Source organism: Balaenoptera acutorostrata, chromosome 3, assembly GCF_949987535.1.
Source record: "Balaenoptera acutorostrata chromosome 3, mBalAcu1.1, whole genome shotgun sequence".
Lineage (NCBI taxonomy): Eukaryota > Metazoa > Chordata > Mammalia > Artiodactyla > Balaenopteridae > Balaenoptera > Balaenoptera acutorostrata.
In genome coordinates this window covers 143,057,953-143,085,206 of record NC_080066.1, presented here as the reverse complement: position 1 = coordinate 143,085,206, position 27,254 = coordinate 143,057,953, and the positions used below count along the sequence as shown (strand labels likewise).

Genomic DNA, 27,254 nt, shown 5'->3' with positions numbered 1-27,254 from the left:
CAGCGCGGAAACCCATCGCACTGGTGTCAGGCGCACCCCTCCGGGTTTAAGGAGCTCCTCTCAGGCCTGGCGGCGGCGGCGACTCCCCTCTTCAGCCTACCCCACTGCCTGGCGGAAGCGGCGGCAGCGCGGCCGGAGATCGCGGTTGCATCCGGGTCCCTCTCGCCTCAGCCCAATCCTCGTCCTCCTCTCTTCCCACCCTCCTGTTTCTCCGCCCCCCCGCCGCCAATCCCTGATCGGGTCTCAACCCAACATGCTGACAAGGGAGTGAAGGCGGACACCGGCCAATGAGGCCTCGCTTCCCGTTTGAAGCCTCCAGTGAGTGGGCGCTGGAGGCGGGCGCTGCTGGCCAGAAGGTTCGGTTGCGCGTGTGCCATGGACTCAGCTGCCCGGTGATATTGACAATAGGAGAGAGAAAGGGGCATTGACGGGGACCCACCGCGGGCACCGAACGGCGGCTCTGGCAGCGGCGGCTCCAGCCCCAGCGGCTCCTTCTTCTCCTTCCTTCTCCTCCTGCTGCCGCTGCGGATCCACTCTTCTTCCCTCCCTTCCCCCCTCCCCTCGTCGTCGCTGCAGCCGCCGGGTCCGGGGCAACGAGCAGAGGCGCCGCCCGCCGGGAATGTGAGCGAGGAGCCACCGGCGGAGCCGCAGCGGGGTCGGTGCCGATTTGATGGGACGGGCCCGCGGGGGAGGATCGTGAGGCCGCCGCCGCCGCCGGAGCGCTGAGGTTCAGGTCCGGCCGTGAGGCCTAGAGGCGCCGCTGCCGCGGAACCGGAGGGACGCCGCTCCGGACAGCCGTCGCCCCGGGCTCCCTGCCGCTGTCCGGACCTCCCCCCGCACGCCCCGGTCCCGCCACCCGCCCCCGCTGCGGCCCTCTCTCCCGTCTCCCGCCCCTCCGAAACCACAGATCATCTTCGGATTCTTCTCCAGAAGCTTCAAGGTAACTTAGTCCCTCCAGCACCGCGGCTCGTCTGCTTCCTTTCCTCCTTTCCTGCCTCTTACCCGACCTCCTGGGGAACCTGCAGGGCACCGGCCTGGGGAAGGCCTGGCCTGGGCCGGCGAGGGGTGCGATGGGGTGAGGTGCGGGAGAGGGAGCGCCGGTCCCACTTGTCTGATTTACCTGCAGATGCTTCTGATGATGCCTTTCATTCACTCTGCCCTCCACCCCCCTTTTTCTCCACCTTCCGGCATTGGAGGCGTATTCTTGTCCCCCTTTATCCACTGACGGGGGCGGGGGGGAGGAAAGGGGGATTGGTGTAGTGAGAAGGATTTTGTAGCAGCTTATCTTCTCCAGGGCTTGGGGTGGCGTGGGGGGGGGAGGGGGTGGGAGCAAACGGAGTATGTGAGCATCCCTACAGACCAACCTCTTCTCTGTCTTTCTCCTCCACCCAGTACCCCCTTTAGGTTATCCTGTGCCTTGGAAATGCCCAGTGCCCAATGCTTAGAGGATGATAAAGCTTCGGGCGTCCTAGCCCAGGGCGAAACCTGTTTCCCCGGGCTTTGTACGGACCCGCTGCTACTGCACGTTCAATTCTGCAGCGCTTTAGGGTTGAGATGCTTGACGTTTATCGTGGGCCGCGGGCAAAAGGGGCAAATGATTAAAAAAAATTTGTTTTTTGCTACCAGTAAATCATCTTTAGAGATGGGAGATAAAGAATAAAGGAGAGACAAAAAGAGTGGAGGAGGAACAGGATTTACGGAAATCTTGTGTTGTGAGGGTTAAATGTAGTCTAAATAATTCACATACCAGATTGGAAAAGCAGCCCCTAAATTTACAACATACAAATTGATGTGGAGCTTCTTGCAGATGCAGTCATTATGAATTTTTAAATCATCTTACTTCTTCTATAATCATTCATGGTTTGCAATTCCTTTTTATCTATCACATTTTATTTAAGGCTAAAGTAGATTGCTAAAAACTTTTTTAAAAAAGGAGTACCAAACAGGACTTCAGAATTCCAAACCTCGACATCATATGGTTTTGTTTGTTTTTTGTTTCTGTTTTTGTTATTTTTACTTTGTCAGAATCCAGCTAATCCAGGTAACTTTTTATTCTCACACGTTCAGGAAGAAACTCCCTTACTCTTTTATTTAGAGGTTAAAAAACACTTATGTTATGTCTTGGAATGCCAGGTGAGTAATTGCATTTCAGCATTTCCCCCGTGTGCGTTATTTCTATTCAAGTCTGCCATTAATCTTGCGTGGAGCCTCAGTGCCATAGAAATGATGGCATCTGTTTAAATTGGTGAATGAAACTGAGCTTAATCCTTGTTACTTTTAGGAAATAGCCTTCATTTTAATGATTTGAGAATGTTAAAAAAAAATCCCAAAGAACTGTTCAGTTCCATTAGTTTGATGGAATGAAAATTAATATTTGGTGATGAACTTCAAGGGAACTCAACTTGGTTGTCTAAGTAGGCTGTGAATTTGTTTTTATTTCAACTTTGGTGTATCATTTCATCATAGTTTTGTTTATTAAGCTTTAGTAACTTCAGATGGCTTCCTTCAAAAAGAAGACTTCTTCGAAATGATTTTAATTATGCCTTTTATGTGTTCTGTTTAAAGCAGCCTAGCTTGTCCTCCTTTGTGGTGTGGTGTAGTTTATCATAGCTAACACAGCACATTGCATTAAAAGTCATGTCTTGGTAGTTGCGAAATTGTAAATTTCACCTTGCTGTGATACATTGGTGTAGATTCTTGAAGTACCATAAGAGTTTCAACTCTGGAGCCCATTCATAATATTAACTATCTTGGGAAAATGTTTGGATGGAAATTTTGTAGCCGCAGAATAGTTCCTCAATTACTTCAGGATCTCAAGATGAGAAGAGCTGTGCAGTTAGAAAATGAGTACATGTTCAAGTATAAATGAACATCTTTAATGCATATTGTAGTGGGAGTAGCACAATGTATTAACATTACAATATTGCTTATATAGTACTTATATTCTATTTTCCACCAAGTTTTTCTGTTTTCCCATTGAACATATGACTGCTCTTAATTGATTTTATTTGCTTTCTTTTAAACATATTCCCATTTTCAAAAATAGTATATGGGAATTTTAGAATTTGAGTAACTCACTTGTATGCTTCTTCCTCGGGAATGTGTTGATGATACTTCTTTCTTTTCAGTAGGGATATGTCCTCAGCACCAACTACTCCTCCATCAGTGGATAAAGTAGACGGATTTTCTCGGAAGTCCGTCAGAAAAGCCAGACAGAAGAGGTCGCAAAGTTCCTCACAGTTTAGGTCTCAAGGCAAGCCTATTGAGTTAACACCTCTGCCGCTGCTAAAAGGTAAGGCTCATGACCAGGTGATGGATTCCTTTTCAATTGATCTTTTTGTATCTGTATATAATTTTCTTTTTTGTAGAGTTCCATATTTGTTAAAATTCCATGTTGCAAATTGAAGGGATGGAGGTTTCCGATATGTTGAAATTATTGGTGTGTGACCAGATACACCCACTCCCCCTTTTAAAGGGTTCAATTTAATATAAATAGCCATGGACAAATGAAAAGAAACTTATTATCAGAGAATCTCTCACACTGATAAGTAGAAAAACTGAATGCCACAGAAACTTTATGAGGTCTGGGTCTGTGTTTTTCTTATTGTCTTCTGTTGACATTTAGATGTATACATTGTATGCAGTGACAACTACAAATTGTACAGTTTTAATCACAGGAGGTAGACCTAGTAGAGGAGACGGTGCCGTTAACTTACATATAGAAAATGATGTTTGAAATAATTCATTTTTTAAAATTGAGAAAAAATGGTCAGTAATTGATTACATGCATTTTTGTTTTCAGATAGTACAAATAGAAAAAATATTTGATGGTCGTATTGTTTATGGAATTAATATGAGAACTTTTTTTTCTAAATTAAACCTTTTACCTTTTGTTTGAGTATGTGGGTACTTTTTGTTCCATTTAATTTTTATCAGTTTGCTTTATGTTTATGAACAAGCATTGTTTGAAATGTATCCAAACATAGCATTTATAGCATGGAGCTATTAGAATCTACTGTTGAAGGTAGATTTTTGTCTGCTGAACACTTACGAGTGAGGAGAAAGGGGACGTGAACAATACAATGCACTTTAGTGGCGCAGAGGAAATCAAAAAACTTGGTTGCTAGTTAGTTAGTGAACATATATTTCTGTAACAATTTGTGAAATCAGAAGGTATTAAAAGAAAAACTGTAGTGTGACTAGAAAAGATCCTCAAAATGTAGCCTAGGATATTTCAAACTTCTGTTTTTCCCGTATGAACATTTTTTTTTAAGGGAGGGAGATTCATAAATGAGATTTCCATGTTTATACTTGAAATTGGTAAACATGAAATGAATACTATTACTGTAAAGATGATATATCTACAGTTAATGAAGATGAGCTCGTATGAGTCTGGGGGGAGAAAATTTTGGCTAAAGTTTTTGCTGGTAAAAATGAAAATAATCTTTATGAGGCTTTGGAAGAAAAATGAAGGAAAAACTCGCTAGGGATACAAGTAACTGTACTTGAAATACAAAGTTGGGAGGTATATTGGATTCTTTAGTAGTTTATTTAATCTGAAATAGACATGTAATAGCTATTAGTGTCTATATCTGGCAAAGGACTTTATTCTGAGGAAGCAGTTTAAACTTTCTTAGGGTTAGAACAGATTTAAACTTTGTTATATTAATTTCTTAGGGCCCATGGTAAACATTTAAATTAGAACTTAACTGACCACACAGAGCCATGGTGTTGGTTTCGTGGGTAGTGAAAGAAGCATGTGTGAGAAGAATTTGGCACATGTTTTAATATTTTGTTGTTTCTTATCTCATTTAAAAAAAATTGTAATATATATATATAACATAAAATTGACCATTTTACCTATTTTTAAGTGTGCATGAAGCATGGCATTAGGTACAGTCACATTGTTGTACGTCCATCACCACCACTCATCTCTGGACTTTTGATCTTTCCTAGCTGAAACTCTGTATCCATTAAACACTAACTCCCCATTACCCCTCCCCCTAACCTCTTTGCAACCACCACTGTCTCTGTGAATTTGACTACTCTAGGTATCTCCTATACGGGGAATCCTACAATGTTTGTCTCTTTTGTGGTTGGCTTATTTCACTTAGCGTAATGTCCTCAAGATTCATCCATGTTGTAGCATGTGTCAGAATTTCTTTCCTTTTTAAGGCTGACTAATATTCCATCGTGTGCACGTGTGTATATGTATATATATGCCACATATTGTTTATCCATTTGTCAATGGATACATGAGTTCCTTCCACCTTTCAGTGATTGTGAATAACGCTGCTCTGAGAACATGGGTGTACAAATATCTTTTTGAGTCCCTGCTTTCACTTCTTTTGGGTATATACTCAGAAGAATTGCTGGAGCATATGTTTAATTTTTTGAGGAATTGCCATACTGTTTTCCATAGCAGCTGTACCATTTTACATCCCGACCAGCAATACCCAAGGCTTCTTCCAATTTCTCCACATTCTCACTGACACTTGTTATTTTCTTTTCCTTTTTTTTTTCTTTTTGATAATAGCCATCATAATATGTATGAAGTAGTATTTCATTGTGATTTTTATTTGCATTTCCCTAATGATTAGTGACATTGAGTATCTTTTCATGTGCTTTTTGGCCATTTGTATATCCTTTTCTCATATTTTAAGTGGAGTCTGATAGTATTGTAAAATTTCCAAGAATTCTGCTCTCCAAGAATATGATTTTTGTGAACTTGTATATTTTGCCAGCATAGGAGCATTGGAGAGCAACAAGATCATATAACACTAGATACATCCACAAGCTTAATTTCCAGACAGACTAAAAGTGATTCTTGTGTAATAAGCACGTTCTGGGAAAATATTCCGGGAAGCATTCCATGAATTAGATTTCCATATCTGTAGAATAACAAAGAAGTAGAATCATGTATAGACTTTAGAAATGTGTATTTGTTCTTGATTATTATAGTGAATGTAAAGAGTTCGTTGAATGACATTTGTTTTCCTTATAATGGATTGAGTTTTATTTGTGTGCCTTCTCACAACTTTAGGAGGTAGTTTATGAAATATAAGGAAAACATAAAAGGAATTTTTTTTTTTTTGCCATTTCCTTAGGAAAAACCAGAATAAATTATATATGCATGCCAAAGGGTAGTTATTGATTTAATTTTCTATAGAATTGTTTTGACTGAATTGGAAGGTTTAAGTTAATTTTATTTGGGGGTACAATATAAACTGTAGTTGAATTTTGGGGGTTGCTTTAAAGAGTAAAGAAAAAACATGTCCTTAAGGTCTTTAATTTTAGGGGAGTTTGAAAACGGAAATTGTGTAAACATAGTAATTATGTAGCTCATCTTTTTAATATATAATTTTTGAAAGCTCAAAAATTAGGTATTCATTAATGATCACTTGTTTTGTGTGTTTGCTTTATAAGAATGCTTATTATATGCATCGTAATGTTTGACTGACTTATAAGTAACACTGCCATTATTTCTTAGCATTTTAAAAGTCTCTTCACTTGCAGAACTGTAACAAAGTGAAAGGAAAGTTTCATCTCTTTTGCTCTTTTCCTATTAGGTGGGGTTTTGAAATTTGTATCCATGATGTTATTTTTCTGTAGACAGCAACACCAGCATGTAGTTCTGTGTAAATATATCAGAGTGACCTGGCTTTTCCTGCAATTGTGAAATTGCAGGATAGACCTTGACATGTAGACATTTGAGTTTTCTCCATAAAGTACTTCTGAAAATATTTTCAGAAGGTCCTGAAGTTTTTGAGCTTGAAGGACTTTTACTCATTTTCCTGATAAGGGAAATTCAGTAGAGGTTGAGTGCCTTATGTGCTTGATAAGAAAGTAAAGACTTGGATGCTTTCTGGGTGCCTGCACAGCAGGACATAAACCAAGCTTTGACAGTTACCTAGGTAAGTCGCTGAATGAGGACAAAATAAACACTTAGGCAAATAGACACACACACATTAATAATAATAGCAATAATAATAACTACTAGGAGTAGTCGTATCTGGTTAGGTGGTTTATGTTTTCTACCCAGGCCATATTTCCTTCTCTTTTTAACTTTAAACTATTAAATATGTTTAGATATGAGTGAGATGTTTTTGAAAGCTACCACCTCTTTGAAAATGGGATTATAATGAAAGTGGCATCATTGTTGCTAGCCTCACAATTCATCATATGTTTCTAAAGCATTTTGCTCATAGTTTGGACAGTCAGTATCAAACATTCCAAAAACTTTGATGGCTGGAGGTGCTGTTCAGCAGAAAGAAACTCTTTGCCCCTTGGTGTTGAAACCTTTAGATTGGTAACGTATTTCTATAACACTAATTTTCTGATGTTTTTTTAACTCTACGCTTATGATTCAGCTTACATTTTTATTTTATAGGGGGACAGTTTGTGAGGACTTGAAAAATTCCAAGTTAAAACTAGTTTGTGTGCTTTTAAAATTATTGGATGGGATAATTCGTCTCTTTCATCTGTATCTGCTTTGTGTAGTGTAAAGGAGCATACAGATAGAATTCCCAGTTTTATAATGGACTAGTGCTCTGAACTGTATTTATAATGCGAATGATCTCCTAAGAAATAATGTCCTCGATTTTGGTGTTCACTGTCTTCCTTGTAGGTTATGCCGCGGTGTCGCATGGGAGGAAGTACATGGGCTTTGTTGCCTGCAAGAGTCCTGGCTAGCTCACTAGCTGTGTTGCCTGGGGCAAGCGAGTTAGCTTTGGAAAGCTTGGTTTTCTTGTCTGTCAAATGGGGATGATAATAAAAATCGAGATGTGGCAGTACCAGATTCAATACATTACTAACTGTTGTCATTTAACTGGGATTTCAGAAGTTACAATATGAATAATGTGAAATTATTATTTGACTTTTTGTATTTTCCTAGCAAAAAAGTTGAAACTGGAGATTTCTCTGAAAATTATGAAACAAGAGCATAGTTTTGAGGTCATGAACCTTTTCCAACCCCCAAATACGAAGAAACAGTGTGCAAATGTGTTGAATTTAGTAGAACAGTTATTTTAAACATCTTTACGTGGCGGTTTTTCACCTTCTGCATTGGTATCCTGCCACATTTTTTAGTGTAGTGCTTTTTGACTTATTCGTTTTTTGAATAGATAATACAGTTATATGGTTCAAATTCCGAAAGATACAAAAGGATGTATAATGGAAAATCTTCCTCCCAAGTCGGTTTTCCTAATTAGCTCCCCTTCCCAGAAACAGCCAGTCATAATATATTTGTATTGTAGGTATTCTTAAACCCTTGAATGAATTTGAAATGCATTGAGCAGGCTGAAATTATATGCACATTTTGTATGCATTTGTCCATTTTTTAAATGGGATAATTCCATAGCATTTTTCAAATTCTCAAAGGGGTGTCTGAATCGAAAAAGTTAAGAACCATTGATCTAGTTTGTACCTTAGATTAACGATGTATGTTCTTTTTTTTTCTTTCCCATTATAGTTTATTACAAGATGTTGAATATAATTCTTTGTAGGACCTTGTTGTTGTTTATCTATCTTATATATAGTAGTTTGCGTCTGCTAATCCCCAACTCCTGCTTTATCCCCCCTCCCCCCACCCATCTTCCTCTTTGGGAACCATAAGTTTGTCTTTTATGTCTGTGAGTCTGTCTCTGTTTTGTAAATAAGTTCATTTGTAATTGATGTATATTCCTTAGGCAACTAACTTGTAGTGTGAGTGTGTGTGTATGTGTGAATGGTTTTAAAAAAATAATCATGAGCTTTGCTTTTGAACCAGAAGAACATCTGTAAGTTAATAGGTGTTAACATTCAGCTTTACAGCCCTTGAAGCAGTGTGGTAATATATTTCTTTGGGGGAAGAAATGATAAGATCTTGCACAAAACCAGTATCAAATGACACTGTTATCATGTGCGAAAGATTATACTAGTTGTAGTGAAGAGGCATTTCATTCACTTTTAGGTGAGAATTTTATATATCTATATCTATATGTATACCTCCTAATAGTTTGTTTCTGTAGCATAGAGAAAATTCCCATACAATGTCTTATGTGGGCCAAAATAAATTGAGAGTAAGCGTTCCTGATTTGTGAATCATTTAAAAGTAGGGTAAGCAGCTTGCATTCATATCCGTCCCATCTGAGTGTGATAATTACTGCTTAGTTCTTAACCTAGGGTTCATGGGTTTCTCGTTGGGGATAGGGTGTGTGCATCGTGGATGGGCTTCAAGTTTCTAAGAACCTCCTAAAACTATATGTAAAGTTTCTGTGTAGGTGCATTTTTTTTTTTTTTTTGGAGGATAGAGTTCATTGCTTTCATCAGCTTTTCAAAGATTTAGCTCTACCATTCCTGCTCTTTCCCCAGAGTTAAGAGCTTTTGGCTTAGACCAAAAGATTGGGAATTATTATTATTATTGTTTTTCCTGAGTATCATTATAGCTTTATGTGTGCGCAGATGCATTAGATACTTGCCAATAAATATTGTAAGCTTTAAACAGAATTCATCATAAAATGGGTCTCTCCAGGATATAACCCATCCAGGGCATAAAAATATTAAGGTGCCAAATGAAACCTCTCCTAAGGTGAGGTGGTCCTTTTCTACTTAGAACTTTCTTCTCTTGACTTTGTATCATTCTTCAAGTTTCAGCACAAATGGGACCTTCTTAGGGACCATCCTTCCTCACTTTTAAAAATAGTCTTCTTTGACGTTTCTATCACTCTGTTGTTTTTTGCATCATATTTATAATCTGAAATTACTTTATCTTTGTTCACCTGTATGTTATCTGTTTTTCCTCCCCCATGAGAATATAATCTTTGGTGTGGAAACCTTGTTTCTCTTATCTCGAGGGGCTAGATCAGTGCCTCATACATAGTTGGTATTCAATAAGTATTTGTTAGTAAATGAATGAATACTATTAGTTGAAAACATCTAGGTTATTAGTAATAGCACTATAGACATTTATTTTTCCTTTCTAAATATTAAATTTTGCCCCCCAAACCCAGGCCATGCAGATTTTATTTTAACTAATAATTTACACAAAATTATAAACTTGTTTAATGAAGACTTTATTTTTGAAGGATCAAATTGCTGAGTGTTCACTTAAAAAGCTGAGAGTGGTTTTCTTCTCTGGTAATTCTGCACGTTTCAGGATAAAAACAGAAGTGATATCTTGTGGAGAGAGGATGGAGTGGATTTTATGTATGACAGACTAAGAGTCATTCCTTTTACTTAGGGGATTCATCACTTTCATTTTGTAGAAGTTAAGATGTTAAGTACAGTGAAATTTCTTTTTTCTGCTGGTGTTTGGGGACTGAATTATGGGCTGATCAGATCACCAGGCTTTCTTTCTTTATATAGTTTAAGAGAGAATAGCATATCTGATATTATAATGGACTTTCAGAGCAGTGTTTTATGGTCAAATTTTCTCATCTTTAAAACTTTTATAATAATGTAAGCTCTTAATATTAACTAGATTTTGTAGTGCTTGAAAAAAAACAGTAAAGTTTCTAGATATTACAAAAAGGCTAACTAAAGTAGTTCTTTGGTTTGTTTGCCAGCAATGACATTCTCTTTTACCACTTAAAAATATTTTTCTACCTTTTGTATTGTAAGATTTTATAAAAACAAAACAGGGATCTTATTTTTATATTATAGTAGAATTATGCATAAAGGAACTTATTAATTAAACAGTATAATATTATTATATTATTACCTAATATATAACAGTATATACCTAATATATGTAACATATTACCTGAGGGAGGCAGGTGGCCTCTCTGAGGTAAGAATGGAGGCTCTGGGGTCACACACACGTAGGTTCGAATTCTAGGTCCACTCACAGCCATGTGACTTCCAAGCATTGGTTTTTTTATCTCCAAAACTGGGAGAGGAACCCACTTCATAAAGTCAGATTAAGTGCCATCAAGCAGGTAAAACATTTAGCTCAGTGCTGGCGATGTTGTAGGAGTTGAAGAATATTAACTATTATAATTATAGGAAGAACTGTGTAGTGGAAAATGTATACCAGTGTTTTTCAGTTGATTATTTCTTTAATACATTACATGAATTATTTACACTTAAGGAAGAAAAATATGGAGTATGTGGAGCTGTGAGAATTAGACTTTAAAGCAAAAAGGAGAACTGGTTCTTGTGGAACAATCTCAGCATTACTGTTTAGTCAACATCAGTTTGAAACTGACTTCTCATTTCAGGAATAAGAATTTAAGGTGGCTAATGTGATTATTTTCAAGGGAAATTCCATTTGTGGAGAGTTAACCAGGAGAAATTATTGTTAGGTAAACTCATTTTGGAAGTTGTCTAGTAGGACAGGATCTGCAAACTTTTTTTGTGATTGCTTACTCCTATCAGTAAAAATAATGTATATTTCTGTTTATATGTTGTACACATGTGCTATTATACGAATATATAATGCACGTTAAGAATATACACAGACATAGAAAGTTAAAAAGGATGATACTGGAAAATAAAATGCATAGATGTTCTTAATACTTAATTTTTTTTACCTCCTTTTCCTTTGCCCACCCTCCCAGCACATTCACTAACCCTGAACACATCTTTGTTTTGACATTTTGCTTCATAGAGAGAACCTTCTCTTCAGGTTTTGAACCTCGTTAATTTTGTAGCATTCTGTTTTGAGCCAGAAAGAGTTGACATTGGAGCCAGATGTGGAGAGTGAATGAGAAAACTTCTTTCTTTATCTTCTTGAGATTTTTGTCTAGGCTTTTGAATTTATTGCACCTTAAAATCTGAGTTGAGGATTTTGCCAGTTTAAGGAGTAACATAGAAGGTTCTTTGTCGAGGGCTCTTATTTTGCTGTTGATGGGTGGGTTTCAGAGTGTCCTTAACCTTCTTGAAATTCCAGGCAGTTTTTGTGTCTCTGTGCAGATTGACATTTTTTGGGGGCAGAGGGTTTAGAGCTTTCATCAGATTCTCAAAGGAGTTTCCCTAAAGGCTAGCAACCATTGCCTTGGGTGGTAGGTGTCAGTTTCCTCACTCAGACCAGAGAGAGAGAATTTGTCATATAATTCCTTTCTGCAGAAGGGAGATCTCATGTCAAGAGGTTTCTCCTGCATGTGTTTTCTGATTTTTAATTCTTTTTTTTTTTTTTGATTTTTAATTCTTTTTGATACCAAACAGAATTTGAAAAGGTATTTGAGGGTAGAAGTTACTACATGACTCCAGTGTGGTTGTTTGGAAATTTTTGATCAGTGCCATTTGAAAAATTAAGCTGGGTGAATAGAACTACCATTGGTAAAATTGAGAGTGCCTGTAAAATAGCGTTCTCTCTCTGGAACAGCTGTGGACCTGGAAGAAGTCGGGAGGAGAAACTCAGGTTATCTTTGCTGGTGAAGAAATAATTTAGCAACCAGTGAAGGAGAAGAGAAGCAGTATCTCTTGGTCCTGCTATGTGCCAGGTGAGGTACCACATGGTGTCTCATTGAAGCTTCCCAACAACACCAAGAACAAGGGATGTTTGCTGTTGACTGCGGGTGGAGAGAGCCTGAGTTGGGACCCCAGTTCCCTCTGGTTCCAAAGCCAGGGCCTTTTCCATTATGTGCGTTAGTGGTGGATGAAAACAGGTGAGCACTGGAGCTAACAGCCTTCTTGCTTATGCCGTGCTGGGATGATTTATTAAGTGAATCATCTTCCTACCTCTTGTAAGAACCCTGAAAACCGTGAGGAGACTGAGGTGATGAGAAAGAGAAGTGGAGTATAGCAGAGGGGCGAGCGGCGGGGCTGGCTGTAGCACTGGGTGGTGGATGGTGACAGGGAAGAGGTGAGGAAGAGCAGCGGGCCACACAGACTCAGCTCTGTGGAGAGGCCAAGGCAGTGCCACCAAGAGGCAGACAGGAAGGGTCGCCGGCACCGCACGTTGGCAGGGAGGGGGAGATGCCCCTCTGGACCCCTGTGGGACACAAATGCTGTCACCATAAAGGCGGGAGAGTTAGAGTTTGGTAAACAGGTAGCGTTCTGGCAGTGGTATTTTTTTACCATCATCTTCCCATCTTTGGGAACTAGCATATTGTAGGAAAGGGTATGGGTTCAAGCCTGGGTGATAATTCTACCTCTGTGATTTGAGATCAGGCATTTAACCTCCTTGGAGCCTCAGTTTCCACTTTTGTAAAATGGGACTCATACATCCCAAGGTGGTTGTGAGGAATGAGATGATGTGGGTAAACTGCTAATGTGTGGTCGGTGGCCTAATAAATATTCCTTCCCTTGTCTGTCTGTTTGCCATTGATCTTTCTTTGAGTCACTCCTGTGGGCCTGCATCGTGTTGCAGAATTCACAGTGTTGTGAGGGAAGGGGTCTGGCAAAAGTTCATCCATTTATATAGGCACCATGAAGGACTTTCATCTTAAGGTGAGGTTACATTTTATGTAATTAACTCGCCGTTGCTCGTGCCTGGAACACTGTTCAAAGTAAAACGTTAAAACATTGAAAAGAACGTGGAGAAAATTGGGACTTGCCACCATTTCAGGAAAAGTGCTGTCTTCTAACAAGGAAGATACAGGCTTTGGAATTAGCCTTTCACCAAAGCAAGCCCAGAAGACAATATCTGGGAACGGAGGGGTTGCGCCTTCGCCATACCTAATAAGGATATACAGTGAGAGCGCAGAGCGGTTTCAGGCTCCAGAGGACCTCTCATACATTCTTACATTAGCAGTTTGGAAATCACAGCTAGGTTGTACCTTCCACGTTATAGGCATGTACCACTTTTCTTTTTGAATGAGTATTTTGAATTCAAGGACATTTGTAGCAAAAATGAAGCTTCTTTTGTGGGTCAGAAGGCTATTTCAACCTTTGACTCATCAAGTTAATTTTTCGGAAAGATATAGTGATGAATCAGAAGGATTGGTGTTTTTCCCTAATTTGTGAGCAAAAGTCAAAATGACTTGAAAGCAGTTTGATACAAGGGACTTTCTAAAAAGTAAAAGGATGTTTCAGTACTCTCTGTTCTGCCTTGTCTTCCATGCATTCATCTGTGTTTGCCTCTTCAACTACATCTGCAAGTGGTATAACTAACTGGTGTTTTTAACGATACCTAGTCATTTAGAAATAAAGTTCATTTCACTTTAAGAAAGCTTAAAGATATTTTAATCAATAACAGTTAAGATGAAGTTCTAAAACTTAGTTGCTTCAGTTTAGGGTGTGGCTGGTTCTTGGAGGTTTATAAGTTTTTAGCTATTGAGGAACCTTGATGTAACCTTTGGCTGCTGAGAAAACCTTGTGCTTTACTATCTAGAGTTAGTTATTTCCTAAAGATTTTGGATAGAGCTATATTTTATTGTGTTTAGATTTATATTTTGACATTGTAAAAGACATTTCAACTAATGGTGGAATTTGTTTAGGCATTTCTGGTTTAGTGGTATGTTCTAGAAATGGTATATACTTTAAATACCCTTGGGCTTAGGAGTGGTAGGCCCTGTACTACTCTTGAATTATGGTGAGACTCGAATGAAATAAATGGTGTGCAGGTATTTTTCAAAGTATATGTGAAGCAAATAGCTATGAAAGGAGTCTGCATATGACCTGGCTAAATCAGTCACATCCAAAGGCCTCAAAAGGAGTCTGCATATGACCTGGCTAAATCAGTCACATCCAAAGGCCTCAAATTCTCATTTTTGAAATTTTTCTGTGGGCTCTTGTAATTCAGTTCATTCATTCATTCATCAGATTTCTACTGTGTGGTGTGATGTACTAGGCACTGTCCTGGGAACACTGTGATGAGCAAAACAAGAAGATTGATGAGGTACTTCTTCTGAAAAGGCCATTGTAGCTGGAGGTCAGAGACTGATGGAGCTATTTAGGTCGTTGGGCCAAATCATCCAGGCTGGGTTAAAGTTTGTCCTTGACCCTGAGGGCATTTGTACATAGCCGTAAATATACAACGACAGAGTATATAAATCACCCACAAACCTCCTACCTAGTCATGAGTATTTTTCCCTCATGTTTATATATTCTTGTGTTATGCTTCAAAAAATTTTTGTTATATGTGATGATTAATACCATTTTAATTACTTTGAGATAGTCTTATTATTGGAGTTGGAATTTTAAAAAGTTCTTTTTTCTTGTTGTGGTAGCATCATGCTTGTCATCTTATGATACTGAGGTTTCTTTGAAAACAAATTGCTTAATCATTGCTTGCTTTTTGAAAATTATTACCAATGTACTTTCACACTATAAACATGAAATGTACAAACTGTAAAAAAAAAAAAAAGATATCAAGTCCTTTAAAAACTAAATAAAATCCATCTGTAGGTCCAGCTACATACTCTGTAGATGGCACTGTGTTATTAAAGTGCATGATCTTAAGTTTTCATGTGTTTAATTCACTGTTTTATGAACTGCTGCTTGGAGTAGTGGGGAACATAATACATTACATTTAATTCATTAACAGAAGAAAGGTGTAGAAAGATCAGAGCTAGAATTATTGTCAGCACCACTTAAAGTTCATTAAATGAGAATGCAGGCAACAGTAAAACCAGTTAGGCAAAGCAATTAACATTAGTAAGTGTTATGGTTACTGTAAAGATTGAGAAAAATAAATAATTGGAAGTATTTTAAATTTGACAAATTGAATGAAGTTAAAAATCGAATCCACCCCCTTGTCATTTGCTAATTTTAAATTTTCCTGAGCTATTATGATTTAAATTATTGAGTGTTATCTGTGCTGCATTCTGTAGGTGGTGAAAATTGAGTGGAGTGAGTGCTTTTCAGTACCAGTGCTTGAGGCAGAACTGAATTTGTGATGGTTTACATAAGGAAAAAGCATCATCTGTGATTATCTCAGACTGTGACTTGTGGGGAAATCCAACAAAATAAGGAAAAGAACTGTAGAGTCTGGAGTTTTTGACAGTCAGGGCTTAAAGCACCACTCTTGTACCTTAGTGGTTAATGAATTTCAAAACGATTTTAGAGTCAATGTGCACACCTCTAAGTGCAAATCTATATTTAATATTAAGATACTCTTGGTAAAATTATTATATTTTTTTACGGTTTTACTTAATGGAATATTTTCTTTTATGTGTTAAAGTAGGTAGGACACTTTACCCACATACATTTCCTGGCTAGAAAGATATCCTTTTTTTATTTTGTAGTGTCTTTTAAGAGAATAATTTTATATCATAGCATCATAGTTAATGATTTATACTCATTTCTCCATAAATACAAGGATAATTAAGTAGTTATTTGCCTCTTTTCTTGGTGAGAAAGTTGTGATGTTTTGCTTGACTCATTTGGAAATGATGAGAGATCAAGAACTTCTCCACAGGGTGGTGGTTTTGAGGACTGAATGAGTTAATATAGCTAATGCTCAGAGCAGGGCCCAGATATGGCAAGTATTATATAAATGTTAGCTATCTTTGTCATTGTCGTTACTGTTATTATCATTTATTTATAAATACTACTTAATTGTCTGTTATCTTAAGGCTTGGGTTTCAAGTGGATCCCGTAAAGATGATCTATTTTTGTATACTATGTTTGGGAAGTGGGTGTTTTGTTTTTTAAAATCTATTTAGTCTATACACAGACTAAATTGTTTAAGTAAAACAGTATAGCACTATGTATTACATTTGCTAATGGACTTTAGAGAACATTTAAAATGAATTTTTGAGTGAAGTAACATTTGGAAGCTGTCAAAAAAAAATTACTGAACCCAAGGGCTAGTCTAGCCAAGAGTGAGCTGCATTGCATTATGTTCACCTAGAGCATTGTGTTCACCTGTCTTCCCCAGCTGGTGCATTTGGTGCTTTGTGGGGAGGGTGGGTTGGGGAGCTGCATGTGTGTGATGACACTGAATGAACATTGTCACTGTGAAACATTAGGAGGGACCGTAGGTGGTTGCTAAATGGAGTTAAGATGTTGTTGGATGCTACCTGGACAGATAGGAAATAGCTATCAACCTAACACCTTTCATTTAGTGGGAACACTGAAAAATTGTAAAACAAAGCAAAACAAAACACCAATCCTCCCCCCCCACCCCCCCGCAACCCCTTCCCAATCTAAAGAGTTTGCTAGGAGTTTTGCAAAAGTATCTTTGGAACAAGTGGCTTAAAATATGAGTTTCATGTGTATTAGAAGTTTTTCTTCACCTGTGAGTTTTTACCTAAAGCTATTTTTATGAACTGAGATTATGGATTTGTTGTGCATGTGTAATTTTGATTAGCAGTGAAACCTGTATTTAGTCTTTATTCAGGCCTAGACCTAGAAAGTTTTCTTTTTCCCCCATGGGAAGTTATGGTTATTACAATGTCCAAACCACTCTTTTCTCAAACTTAACTCAAGATAATGAGTATTCTCATTGATATGTCTTCAGTTTCTGTTGAGAAATAATGAATTCAAATAAAATAAGTGACTGTGAATTGAAAATATTCATAAAAGCAGAGTGTACATACATTTGAAGTAGGTATATAATGAGGGAAACCAAGGCTCCAAGAAATCACTGGCAGTTCAAAGTTGAATGGGAATGTTAATCAGAAAAGAACTCTCTCTTCCAAGTTACATATCTCCTTGAGCTGGTAGATACTGATGTTTCTGTTCTACTTTGAATTTTTACTTTTTATCTTAAAGATTTAAAATAAAGACTCACAGACTGAAAAAAAGAAAGCTTCAGTCAATGCAAGGCACTTTATGTGTATACCATACTGCTTGACTTCAGCTTCACTGAAGCTTGAGACAGTTCCCAGACTTTATTTTCCCATCTGTTTAGAAAATTTTTTAAAACAAAATTTCAACATTTGTTTTTCGTTCTCTGTTTCTCTTGCTTAGTTTTTTTTTTTCAGGTGGGTTTACTTCAGGCCGTATTGAGCTGTGGCCAGGTCAGCAGTACAGAGGTAGCATGGGAAGCTAGGGAGACTGATGATTAAGACACAAAGATGTTGCATGTCTAGCAAGGTAGAGTTAATGGAAAGAGGATAGATTTGTGAGCCAGCAGCCAAAAGTCTTGGAATTCCAGTCAGTTTTCCTTGCAAATTGGGTGACTTTGGACTGACGACCTTCTCAGAGCCTCAGTTTACTCATCTGTAAAGTGATAATATCTGCCTTGCGGGATTAGTTTGAGAGGCCATGTCTGTGATGTGTCTAGACCAGTACCTCATACATGGTAGACACTTGGTAATTGACACTCGTCATGATATTTCCCATCCTTGGGGTCAGGACCATGTCGATTTATGATTGTATTCCCATTGTCTAGGATAGTGCCCCCCCTTCACATCTTCCCTGCTCATTGAGTACCTGTTGAGTGAAGCCATCCTTCAGGTAGAAAAGGAATTCTTTATGTATGTAAAGTAGTGCTGACTCATTCCTTTTTGTTTTCTGATTTGTATCTTAAATATTCTTTTAACAAATGTTTATATCAGTATATATTTTAATGTGTAATGTAGCTGTCTAATAAACTGAGCATAACTTTAAAGACAAATGTTTATGTAAGTTAACCTTGAAAATGCATTCCAGTATACATTAGGTGCAAACAAATCCTGTTTGATTCCACTTATATGAGGTACCTAGAATAGTCAAATTCACAGTCAGAAAGTACATTGGTAGATGCCAGGGCAGGGGTGGGGGTGAGGGGGTAGGAAGAGGGAATGGGGAGTTAGTGTTTAATGGGGACAGAGTTTCAGTTCAGGAAGGTAAAAAATTTGGGAGATGGATGATAGTGAGAGTTGCACAACAATGTAAATGTACTTAGTGCCACTGAACTGTACAGTTAAATATGGTTTAAAATCGTATGTTTTATATTATGTGACTTTTACCACAATAAAAAAACCAAACAAACAAAAAAGACAAATGTTTATGGTTATGGCCCACTCTGGTTAGCTGAAATGGTGCTGCTTTGGACAGAGCACAGTCTCTGAAAGGATTATCAAAAGTTGCTAAGTGCTGGACTTCCCTGGTGGCACAGTGGTTAAGAATCCGCCTGCCAATGCAGGGGACACAGGTTTGAGCCCTGGTCTGGGAAGATCCCACATGCCGTGGAGCAACTAAGCCTGTGCGCCACAACTACTGAGCCTGCGCTCTAGAGCCCGCGTGCCACAACTACTGAAGCCCGTGTCCCTAGATCCCGTGCTCCCCAACAGGAGAAGCCACCGCGATGAGAAGCCCGCACACCGCAACGAAGAGTAGCCCCCTCTGGCCGCAACTAGAGAAAGCCCGCGCGCAGCAATGAAGACCCAACACAGCCGTAAATAAATAAATAAATAAATTTATATTAAAAAAAAATGTTGCCAAGTGCTTTGAAAGGCTTCCTCTTCTGGTTTTATCTTTAGTCTCTGCAGCTGTGATTGAGAGCTGGCTGTGACATGGAGTGAGTGTTTATAGAATGAATGAATATGGTGGTCGTTAAGATACCAAAATATAGTGGGGTCTTCACTGGGTGATTTTTATTTGATCAGCTTTGAAAAGCAGAAATAGTATGCAAACATTAAATGAATTTTAGTACCTCCTTGACAGTAAAACCAACTCAGTTTCCTGTCACATCTTGGGTTTGGATCAAACAGAGATTTGCCGGTTCACAGTAATTGCTGCTGACACTAACCTGGCACTTTGCTGCTCTCCTTAAAATACACCATAGAGAAGTTTTCCCTGGGCTAGAACCTAGGACCTGAAAAGCATCACGTTTGTGTAGTCTCCTCTGGATGGGGGATGTTTGAGTGAAAGAGTGAGCTGCGGGAGAGAATGTGGATGTTCTAGTCTTTTCTCTCACTTTGGCCCCTCTTGCCTTGTAGGGATTTAATGTCAGCTCAGACACACCGGTTCTGGCTCACCATGATTAATGAGAGAGAAGTGCTGTAAAAGTTACTACCCTGGTCCTCTGTGTAGTTTCTCTTTCCTCTTAGGTGGACTTTTTTCTTCACCCAGTGTGTCTTTACTGTTGTTTGGTGTGTGTTCAGGAAATCTAAAAGGCTTATTTTAATTCTAGCCTTAAGCAAACATAATTAAAAAGGAAAAGTTTCTGTTGGCTGTTGCAGGAAGCCCTCTCTGCTTCTACCCCCTGCCTCCTACCCCCTATATATTTTTTTAATACTCAGGAAGAAGTGAATGTTAGGTTATTCATGTTTCTGTCCCTTCATTAGTGAGTATAATTAAGAGGTGCAAGGATTCGATGTGGCTTGCTGAAGTTTTAAGTAACATGAGAAGCACACTTCATGGTTCATATTTTTGAAAATCCGTACAGTATTTGGGAAGATTTTCTTTTACTAGAAACCTCATTTTCTGGGCTCTTCATTTTGCCATGCACACTTTGATAAGACTCAATCTATCTGTCCTTGTCCTTTGTACTTGAAAGGAGATGCAGTGTATATTCTGAATAGACCAGTCTGTGACCCTGGGAGGCCTTTCTTTGGTGAGCATAGCTTCAGAAACGGAGGTAATCAAGATCTGTCACCAGGAATTTCCTTTCTTCCCGAAGACCCATTTCCAAACGTCAAACGTAAACTAAGCCCCTAAACTCTGGCAAGCTCTTTCATTTAACCATCTAAACAGTTTCTGTTTCAGTTCCAAAAAAGGTGATTTACCCTCACCCATTAAATACTTTGGTTTCAAATTTTAAAAAAAATATTTTGTGAGGGAGAGTGGACTAAGAGTGATTATCTTTGGGGAAATAGGAATGGAGGGTTTCACTTTCTACCTTGACATTTAAAAAAATTAATTAAAAAACAGAATGGTAGTCCTGTGTCTGTTTTCCAAACTAGTGAAAGTAAGCAAACTAGTGGGAATAAAGTGATCCATTTAACATTGGTGATTGTTAGATTAAGCCTCAGTTGTAACGTGAGAAAATATATACAGGAGTCTTTCCATACAGCATAAATATTTATACTGAAGGTAACTAATAATCGAAGTATTATCGATGTATGTATGTCTGTCCTTCCATCCTTCCATCCTCCATCCACCCATCATCCATCTACCCATCTGTCTGTATCAGTCAAGGAACTGTGACCTCAACTTGTGCTCTCTTTAATATAATTGGTTTCTTTTCTATAAGGGAAGAGCTTTAATTGCTCATCTATCTGGATAACCTTGAAAAAGCATTATTTTTAACGTTTAGAAAAATGTGAAATGGTGTGTAGGACATTCAAAAGATAAATTCTATAGGTGTGAAATCTTTTATTCTCACAGTTTTCTGAGATTCTTATCTTGGTGATTTTATTTCACAAAGAACTCAGCTCCCTGGCTGTCATACACCACACTTTAATGAGCTACACAGTAATTTGTGACTTGTGCTCTCTCCTTTTCTAATCAGCTTATCAGCTGATCAACATCATACCCATTCTGTATCAATTTACCTTAGAATTGAAATTTTCTTTTTGTGTAATGCCATTAGAGAAACCAAGAGAGCTTAGTGGTTTGTTTTCGATTTGCGGGGGGGGGGGCGGGGGGGGGGGTAAAAAGATATTGAATCAGCTTTTGCTGTTTAATAAACCATTCCAGAACTTGGTGGCTCAAAACACAGCCCGTTATTTAGCTCACCATTCTGTGGTTTGGCCGCTGGGGCTGGGTTCAGCGACGTGATGGTCCTGGCCTCTGCTGGGCTCACTCTTGCACCTGCAGTCAGCTGGTGCATAATGGTCTCATTCACATATCTGATGGTTGGCTGACCGTTGATTGGCTGTGACTGCAGGGGTGTCTGGGCTGTGTGAGTCTCAACATTTGGCAGGTTAGCCTGGTTTTCTTTACGTGGTAAGTTGCGGGGTTCTGTGAAGCAGTGAGGGAGGACAAGCTTTAAGGCTTAAGTACTTTTCAGATCTCTTGCATTAGGTTTGCTGTTATCCCACTGGCCACAGCAGGTTACAAGCGAGCTGAAATCCCAAGGCTGGAGAAAGACTCCACCCCTTTGTGGGAGGAGCTGTAAAATTATACTGCGATGTCACGAATACAAGGAGGAGAAGAATTGGTGGCCATTTTTGCAGTCTGCCACAGATATTCTGAGGACTTCAGATCTTGGTTCAGTGGATAGTGTCTCCCTTTTGAAATACACGTAGAATCTACCGCCACTTCTCACCACTTCTGGTGCTACCTCCGAGTCCAGACCATGATCACCTTTTGCCTCCTTACAGGTCCCTTGCTTCCAGCCTTGCCCCCTGTGCTCTACACAGCAGCCAGAGCAAACTTTTCGAATAAAAGTCAGATCATGTTCAAAACCTTCCATTCGCTTCCTATCTCTTTCAGAATAAAATTTAAATTCCTTACTAAGGCTGCAATACTACATGATACAGATCTTTCTCTGACCTCATCTTACATCACTCTTCTCCTCACTCATCCTATGCAGCTACACTTCCCTTCTGGCTGTTTCTCAGATACACTAAATGTGCTCCTGTCTCAAGGCTTTGCGTTTGCTGTTTTCTCTGCCAGATATTCTGCATGGCTCCCTCCTTCACTTCTTTTTGGTTTCCACGTATGTGTCACCTTCTCAGAGAGGCCTTCACTGATATCCCTACGTAAAATAACAGTCTTTCCTACCAATCTCTGGCTGGCTTTATTTTACTCCCTAGCACTTATCACCACCTGACGTGTTTGTTTTCTCTCTCCTCCAGTTAGAACGTAAGCTCCTTGAGGGCCGCAACTGAGTGTTTATCCACAGTGACTAGAACAGTGCCTGGTGCAGGGTATATGCTCCCTGAGCCTCAGTGGAATGACTGTTAAGTGAAATTCATCACCTGGTCTCAGTGGTGGCTCTTCCCTAGAGCTGGTGATACCTGTGTCCTATCGTTGCTGGGCTACAGGCAGCGTCTCTCCTCCCGTTGCCCAGTGCTCAGCTGGACTGGTGTAATGATATTTAATGAAGTTTTTATTCTATTTCCCTTAGAAAATTTTAAACAATTTAGATTTAATGGTTTTCGGATCATTTTTCTTTATAAATGTCTATCTTCATGGACTGAGAAATATAATTATTCTATTTTATCCTGATGGCTTAGGTAAATAGATAAATACTTATGTTTTTTTGCAGAGGGTGGCACACAGCAAACTCTCTGGGCTAGACGTGGAGGCTCAGTTGTTGTGGTGTTAATACCTTCTTCTTGTACTCTTGAAATTCCTTCAGTCCCCAAGCCCCTTTTTCTTAGGCCTGTGTACCAAATTCAGGTCCTACTGGGGTAGGCTTCCCCTGAGCTTTAGCTAACCCAGGCATAGGGTTGCTGTCCTTCAAGTGCAATTTGTCTCTCAAATGGCTTTCCTGTAGCTGCCTCTCAGGCCTTGAATCTGAATTGTTAGTCCACAGGAGTTTACCATCTGCAGGTATGTGTTCGTAACATAGAGTCAAACCTCTAATTTGGAATAATGAGATGGGACGGGAATGAGTAGGAGGAAGGGCAGTCTGGCTTAGTGAAGCCTCCAAATCACAGAATACTTAAAAATAAAGACAATTATATGATTTTTAAATTATAGTGCATATTATAGACTAATATGTTAACTGAGACATAATGAGCCGTGCGAGCAGCGGTATGGAAATATTCACAATTCACAACAAGCCTACAGAATAAACTAAGAATGGTAAGCAGCAAAGTCTTTGTGAGGGTTATTTGAGTCAGAATTTGAAGGCTAATCCAAAGAACCTGAAGAATCATAAATTTCCTGAAAGCTTTGATTTGAAAATTTACTGATTTTTGTATAGAGCGTTCCCCATTAGTGAAGACCTGAAAGTATGCAGGTACAGATGGACTTGTACTTGATCATAATCACATTCTTCAAGTTTAAAGTGGAAATATGGAAGAGGAGGAGCTGTGACAGGAGGTGTCATTGCCTCACCTTGCTTCCTTCTGGATGTTCAGCTAATCCTCTGTGGAAACATCTTCTCCCATCCTAGAAAGTGGGTGGATACGTATTACTTTCTGTTGCCCCAAAGCTGGTTGAGTTAGGAAGTTGGAAAGCAAAACAAGAGGAATTTTAAAATAATTTAGTGGAAAAGAGAGCGCTCAGAAATGGCAGCAGGAACTGGGGGACTGTTCTGGTCTCTGGCTTCTTACAATGGCATGGACAGGGTTAAGAACGTGCACTTTGGAGGCAGGCTGAGGTTTTAGTCCAGATTTTGCCATTTACTGTTCGAGTGATCTTAAATTACTGAACCTCTCTACATCTCAGTTTCCTTTGTCATAGCGGGGGTGCTGATAGAACCTATATTTTGGATTTTTTGTAAGGAATAAGTGAAGTTAATGTATGCAAAAGGCTTACTACTAGAAAAGGCACATAATATATACTCAGGAAATGTTAGCTAATATATAGAGAAGGCATACTTTTTCAAGAATTCAGGAAAATGATGGTACCAGAAGGGCTTAAAAAATGGGCACGAGGACACAGTCTTTTGTGACGTTTTGGCCCCTATGAAAATATTGAATATGTGCATTAGCTTGTGAGAGGGACAGGGTGAGCGGTGACAGGGAGAGGGAAGGGGCTGTCATAGCATTCACAAGGCCTGCAGCTGGGGTGGGTAGCCCGTGGTTCAGCAAGGAATGGGCAGGGCCTTTGACGTGTGCAAAGTGACTCCGTAGAGAGGAGTGCGCGGTTGAGTGAGGAGAGAAAAGCATGTGTGTGGTCGCGGGGGCAGAGAGCTACAGGGGCAGGAGGAGAGCACTGGTGTGGATAGGAGTGTGTTGGGCACCGGTGGGAGGGCAGGGCCTGGAGTGAGGACTTGCAGGCTTCAATCTGGCAATTACATTTGATGGCAAAGGCATTTAGGGGCCATTCAAGTGAGGCCTCTACAAGGAGGGATGAGACAAACTAAGGCTCTCCTGTTGGTATAAGACAGATCAGTAGGGTAATGCTCAAATTTATCCACTCAGGTGCCTCTAGGCATAAGAGAATTGCCCTTGCCACAATCCTGCAATTTCTTTGAAGTCTTGTTTTTTACTTTACAAATTCAGAGATTTTTGCATTCCATAGTATATTAGCTTCTTTTCATTCTAAAAATTGGTGTTTTTGGTAAAGTTTATGGCTCCAGGGAGATGTGCTGTGTTCATCCTATGGCTTCTGGAAGACACTCGCACTGCCCTCCTCGGATCAGTCCAGGAGCAAGGTAATTAGTAAGTAGGGTATTTGGAATGCGAGGGCCAAGGGCCTTTAGGAGGGCTTCACGCTCAACAGCCTGCAGGCAGGCAGGCGGGGTCCCTCATTATTCTTCTTCCAGGCCTTGTAGGCCCCAAATCCTTTCTGTAAGGCATCTAGAGAGTTTTTGAAAGCCCACTAACAGTGCTTTAGTGCTTACTGCTTCCCCACCTTTTTTTTTTTCTTCTCTTCCCATGGCCTAAAATACCCAGCCTCTTTCTTACTGCTTTTTTCAAGAAATTTTATTGAGATATAACTTACATACTGTACAGTTCTCCCATTTAAAGTGTTCAGTTCAGCGTGTAGTGTGTTCACAGAGTTGTGCAACCATTACCGCTGTCTAATTTTGGAACATTTTTGTTCCTCCTAAAAGAAACTGTACCCATTATCAGTTACTCCTCATTCTCGTGCCCCCACCCCTGCCACCCCTAGTCCTTGGCAAGCACAATCTACTTTCTGTGTGTAGGTTTGCCTATTCTCTTCACGTAAATGGAATCGTACGTTACGTGGTCCTTTGTGACTGACTTCTTTCATTTAGCGTGTTTCCAAGGTTCCTAATGTTGTGACATGTATCTGCTTCATTCCTTTCTATGGTTGATCATATTCCATCGTAACACATTTTACTTGTCCATTTGTCAGTTGATGAACATTTGGCTTGTTTCCATTTTTTGGCTATTACGAGTAACGCTATGTTTTTGTGTGGACATGTTCTCAGTTTTCTTGGGTAGATACTTTAGGCATAGAATTACTGGGTCATACTGTAATTCTGTGTTTACCTTTTTGAGGAGTTGCCCAGCAGTTCGTCACAGTGGTGTGCCATTTTGCATTTCCATTAGCAATGTGTAAGGGGTCGGATTTTTCTACATCCCTGGCGACACTTGTTATTCTTTTGTCTTTTTGATTAGCGCCATCCTACTGGGTGTGATTTGTACTTTCCTGATGGCTCATGATGTTTAGCACCTTTTCATGTGCTTATTGGTCATTTGTGTATCTTCTTTGGAGACACTTTTGTTCAAATCATTTGCCCATTTTTGGTTTGTCTTTTTGTTATCGAGTTGCGAGAGTTCCTTTAATATTCGGAGCGCAAGTTTCTTATCAGATACGTGATTTGTAAATATTTTCTCCCATACTGTGGGTTGTCTTTCACTTTTTTTTTTTTTTATTATTTATTTATTATTTTTATTTCTGGCTGTGCTGGGTCTTCGTTTCTGTGCGAGGGCTTTCTCCAGCTGCGGCGAGCGGGGGCCACTCTTCATCGCGGTGCTCGGGCCTCTCACTGTCGCGGCCTCTCTTGTTGCGGAGCACAGGCTCCAGACGCGCAGGCTCAGTAGCTGTGGCTCACGGGCCCAGTTGCTCCGCGGCATGTGGGATCGATCTTCCCAGACCAGGGCTCGAACCCGTGTCCCCTGCATTGGCAGGCAGATTCTCAACCACTGCGCCACCAGGGAAGCCCCGTCTTTCACTTTTTTGATAGTGTCTTTTGAAGCAGAACAGTTTTTCATCTTGATGAAGTCCCATTTATCTATTTTTTTCTTTTATTGTTTGTGCTTTTCTTCCTGCTTTTTTTTTTTTTTAATTTCCTCTTCTTTTTAAAAAATATTTATTTATTTGGTTGCACTAGGTCTTAGTTGTGGCAGGCGGGCTCCTTAGTTGTGGCGTGCGAACTCTTAGTTGTGGCATGCAAACTCTTAGTTGTGGCATGCATGTGGGATCTAGTTCCCTGACCGGGGATGGAACCCGGGCCACCTGCATTGAGAGCACGGAGTCTTAACCACTGTGCCACCAGGGAAGTCCCTCTTCCTGCTTTGTAATCCCAAGCTATTCTGTGGAATGTTGGGATAAGAACAAGAGAACCTGGGTTTTAGTCAATTTTACCACTAATGAACTGATTGACAGTGGGCAAGTCACTGTCTGTTTGCCCTGCTTACACCCGTCTGTCCTCCACAAAAGAGATCTTTTTCTAAAAACTCCATGCTGATCATGTCACTTCGCTCTTCAGAAATGTCTATGTTTCTTATTGTCCATAAAGGATAAAATCTAAATACTTAAGTTTGACATTTAAAGCTGGCCCTCTATTTCTTTAGCACATCCTTTCTAGACATGCTGAGTATCTCACCAATGTTTAAACCTATGCTGAATATCTCACCTATGTCATACTCTTTTCCTACTTCATGACTCTGCTTGTGCTTTTTTTCTTGACTAAGAGATCTTTC

The 27,254-nt window shown here is 39.6% G+C and overlaps 1 protein-coding gene across 4 annotated transcripts in view; it reads left to right on the top strand.

The window, feature by feature from the left end:
* The first annotated feature begins 805 nt into the window (after positions 1-805).
* Positions 806-27,254, top strand: part of PPP2R5E (protein phosphatase 2 regulatory subunit B'epsilon) — a 149,165-nt gene continuing 122,716 nt past the window's right edge. For 3 of the 4 annotated variants that reach the window (XM_007192969.3, XM_057543125.1, XM_007192967.3), the window contains exons 1-2: positions 806-940; positions 3,129-3,292. In XM_007192969.3, the coding sequence (XP_007193031.1) occupies positions 3,136-3,292 (157 nt within the window). In that variant the 5' untranslated portion in view covers positions 806-940; positions 3,129-3,135. The remainder of the gene's footprint in view (positions 941-3,128; positions 3,293-27,254) is intronic. The other variant, XM_007192968.3, reaches the window with a different exon arrangement.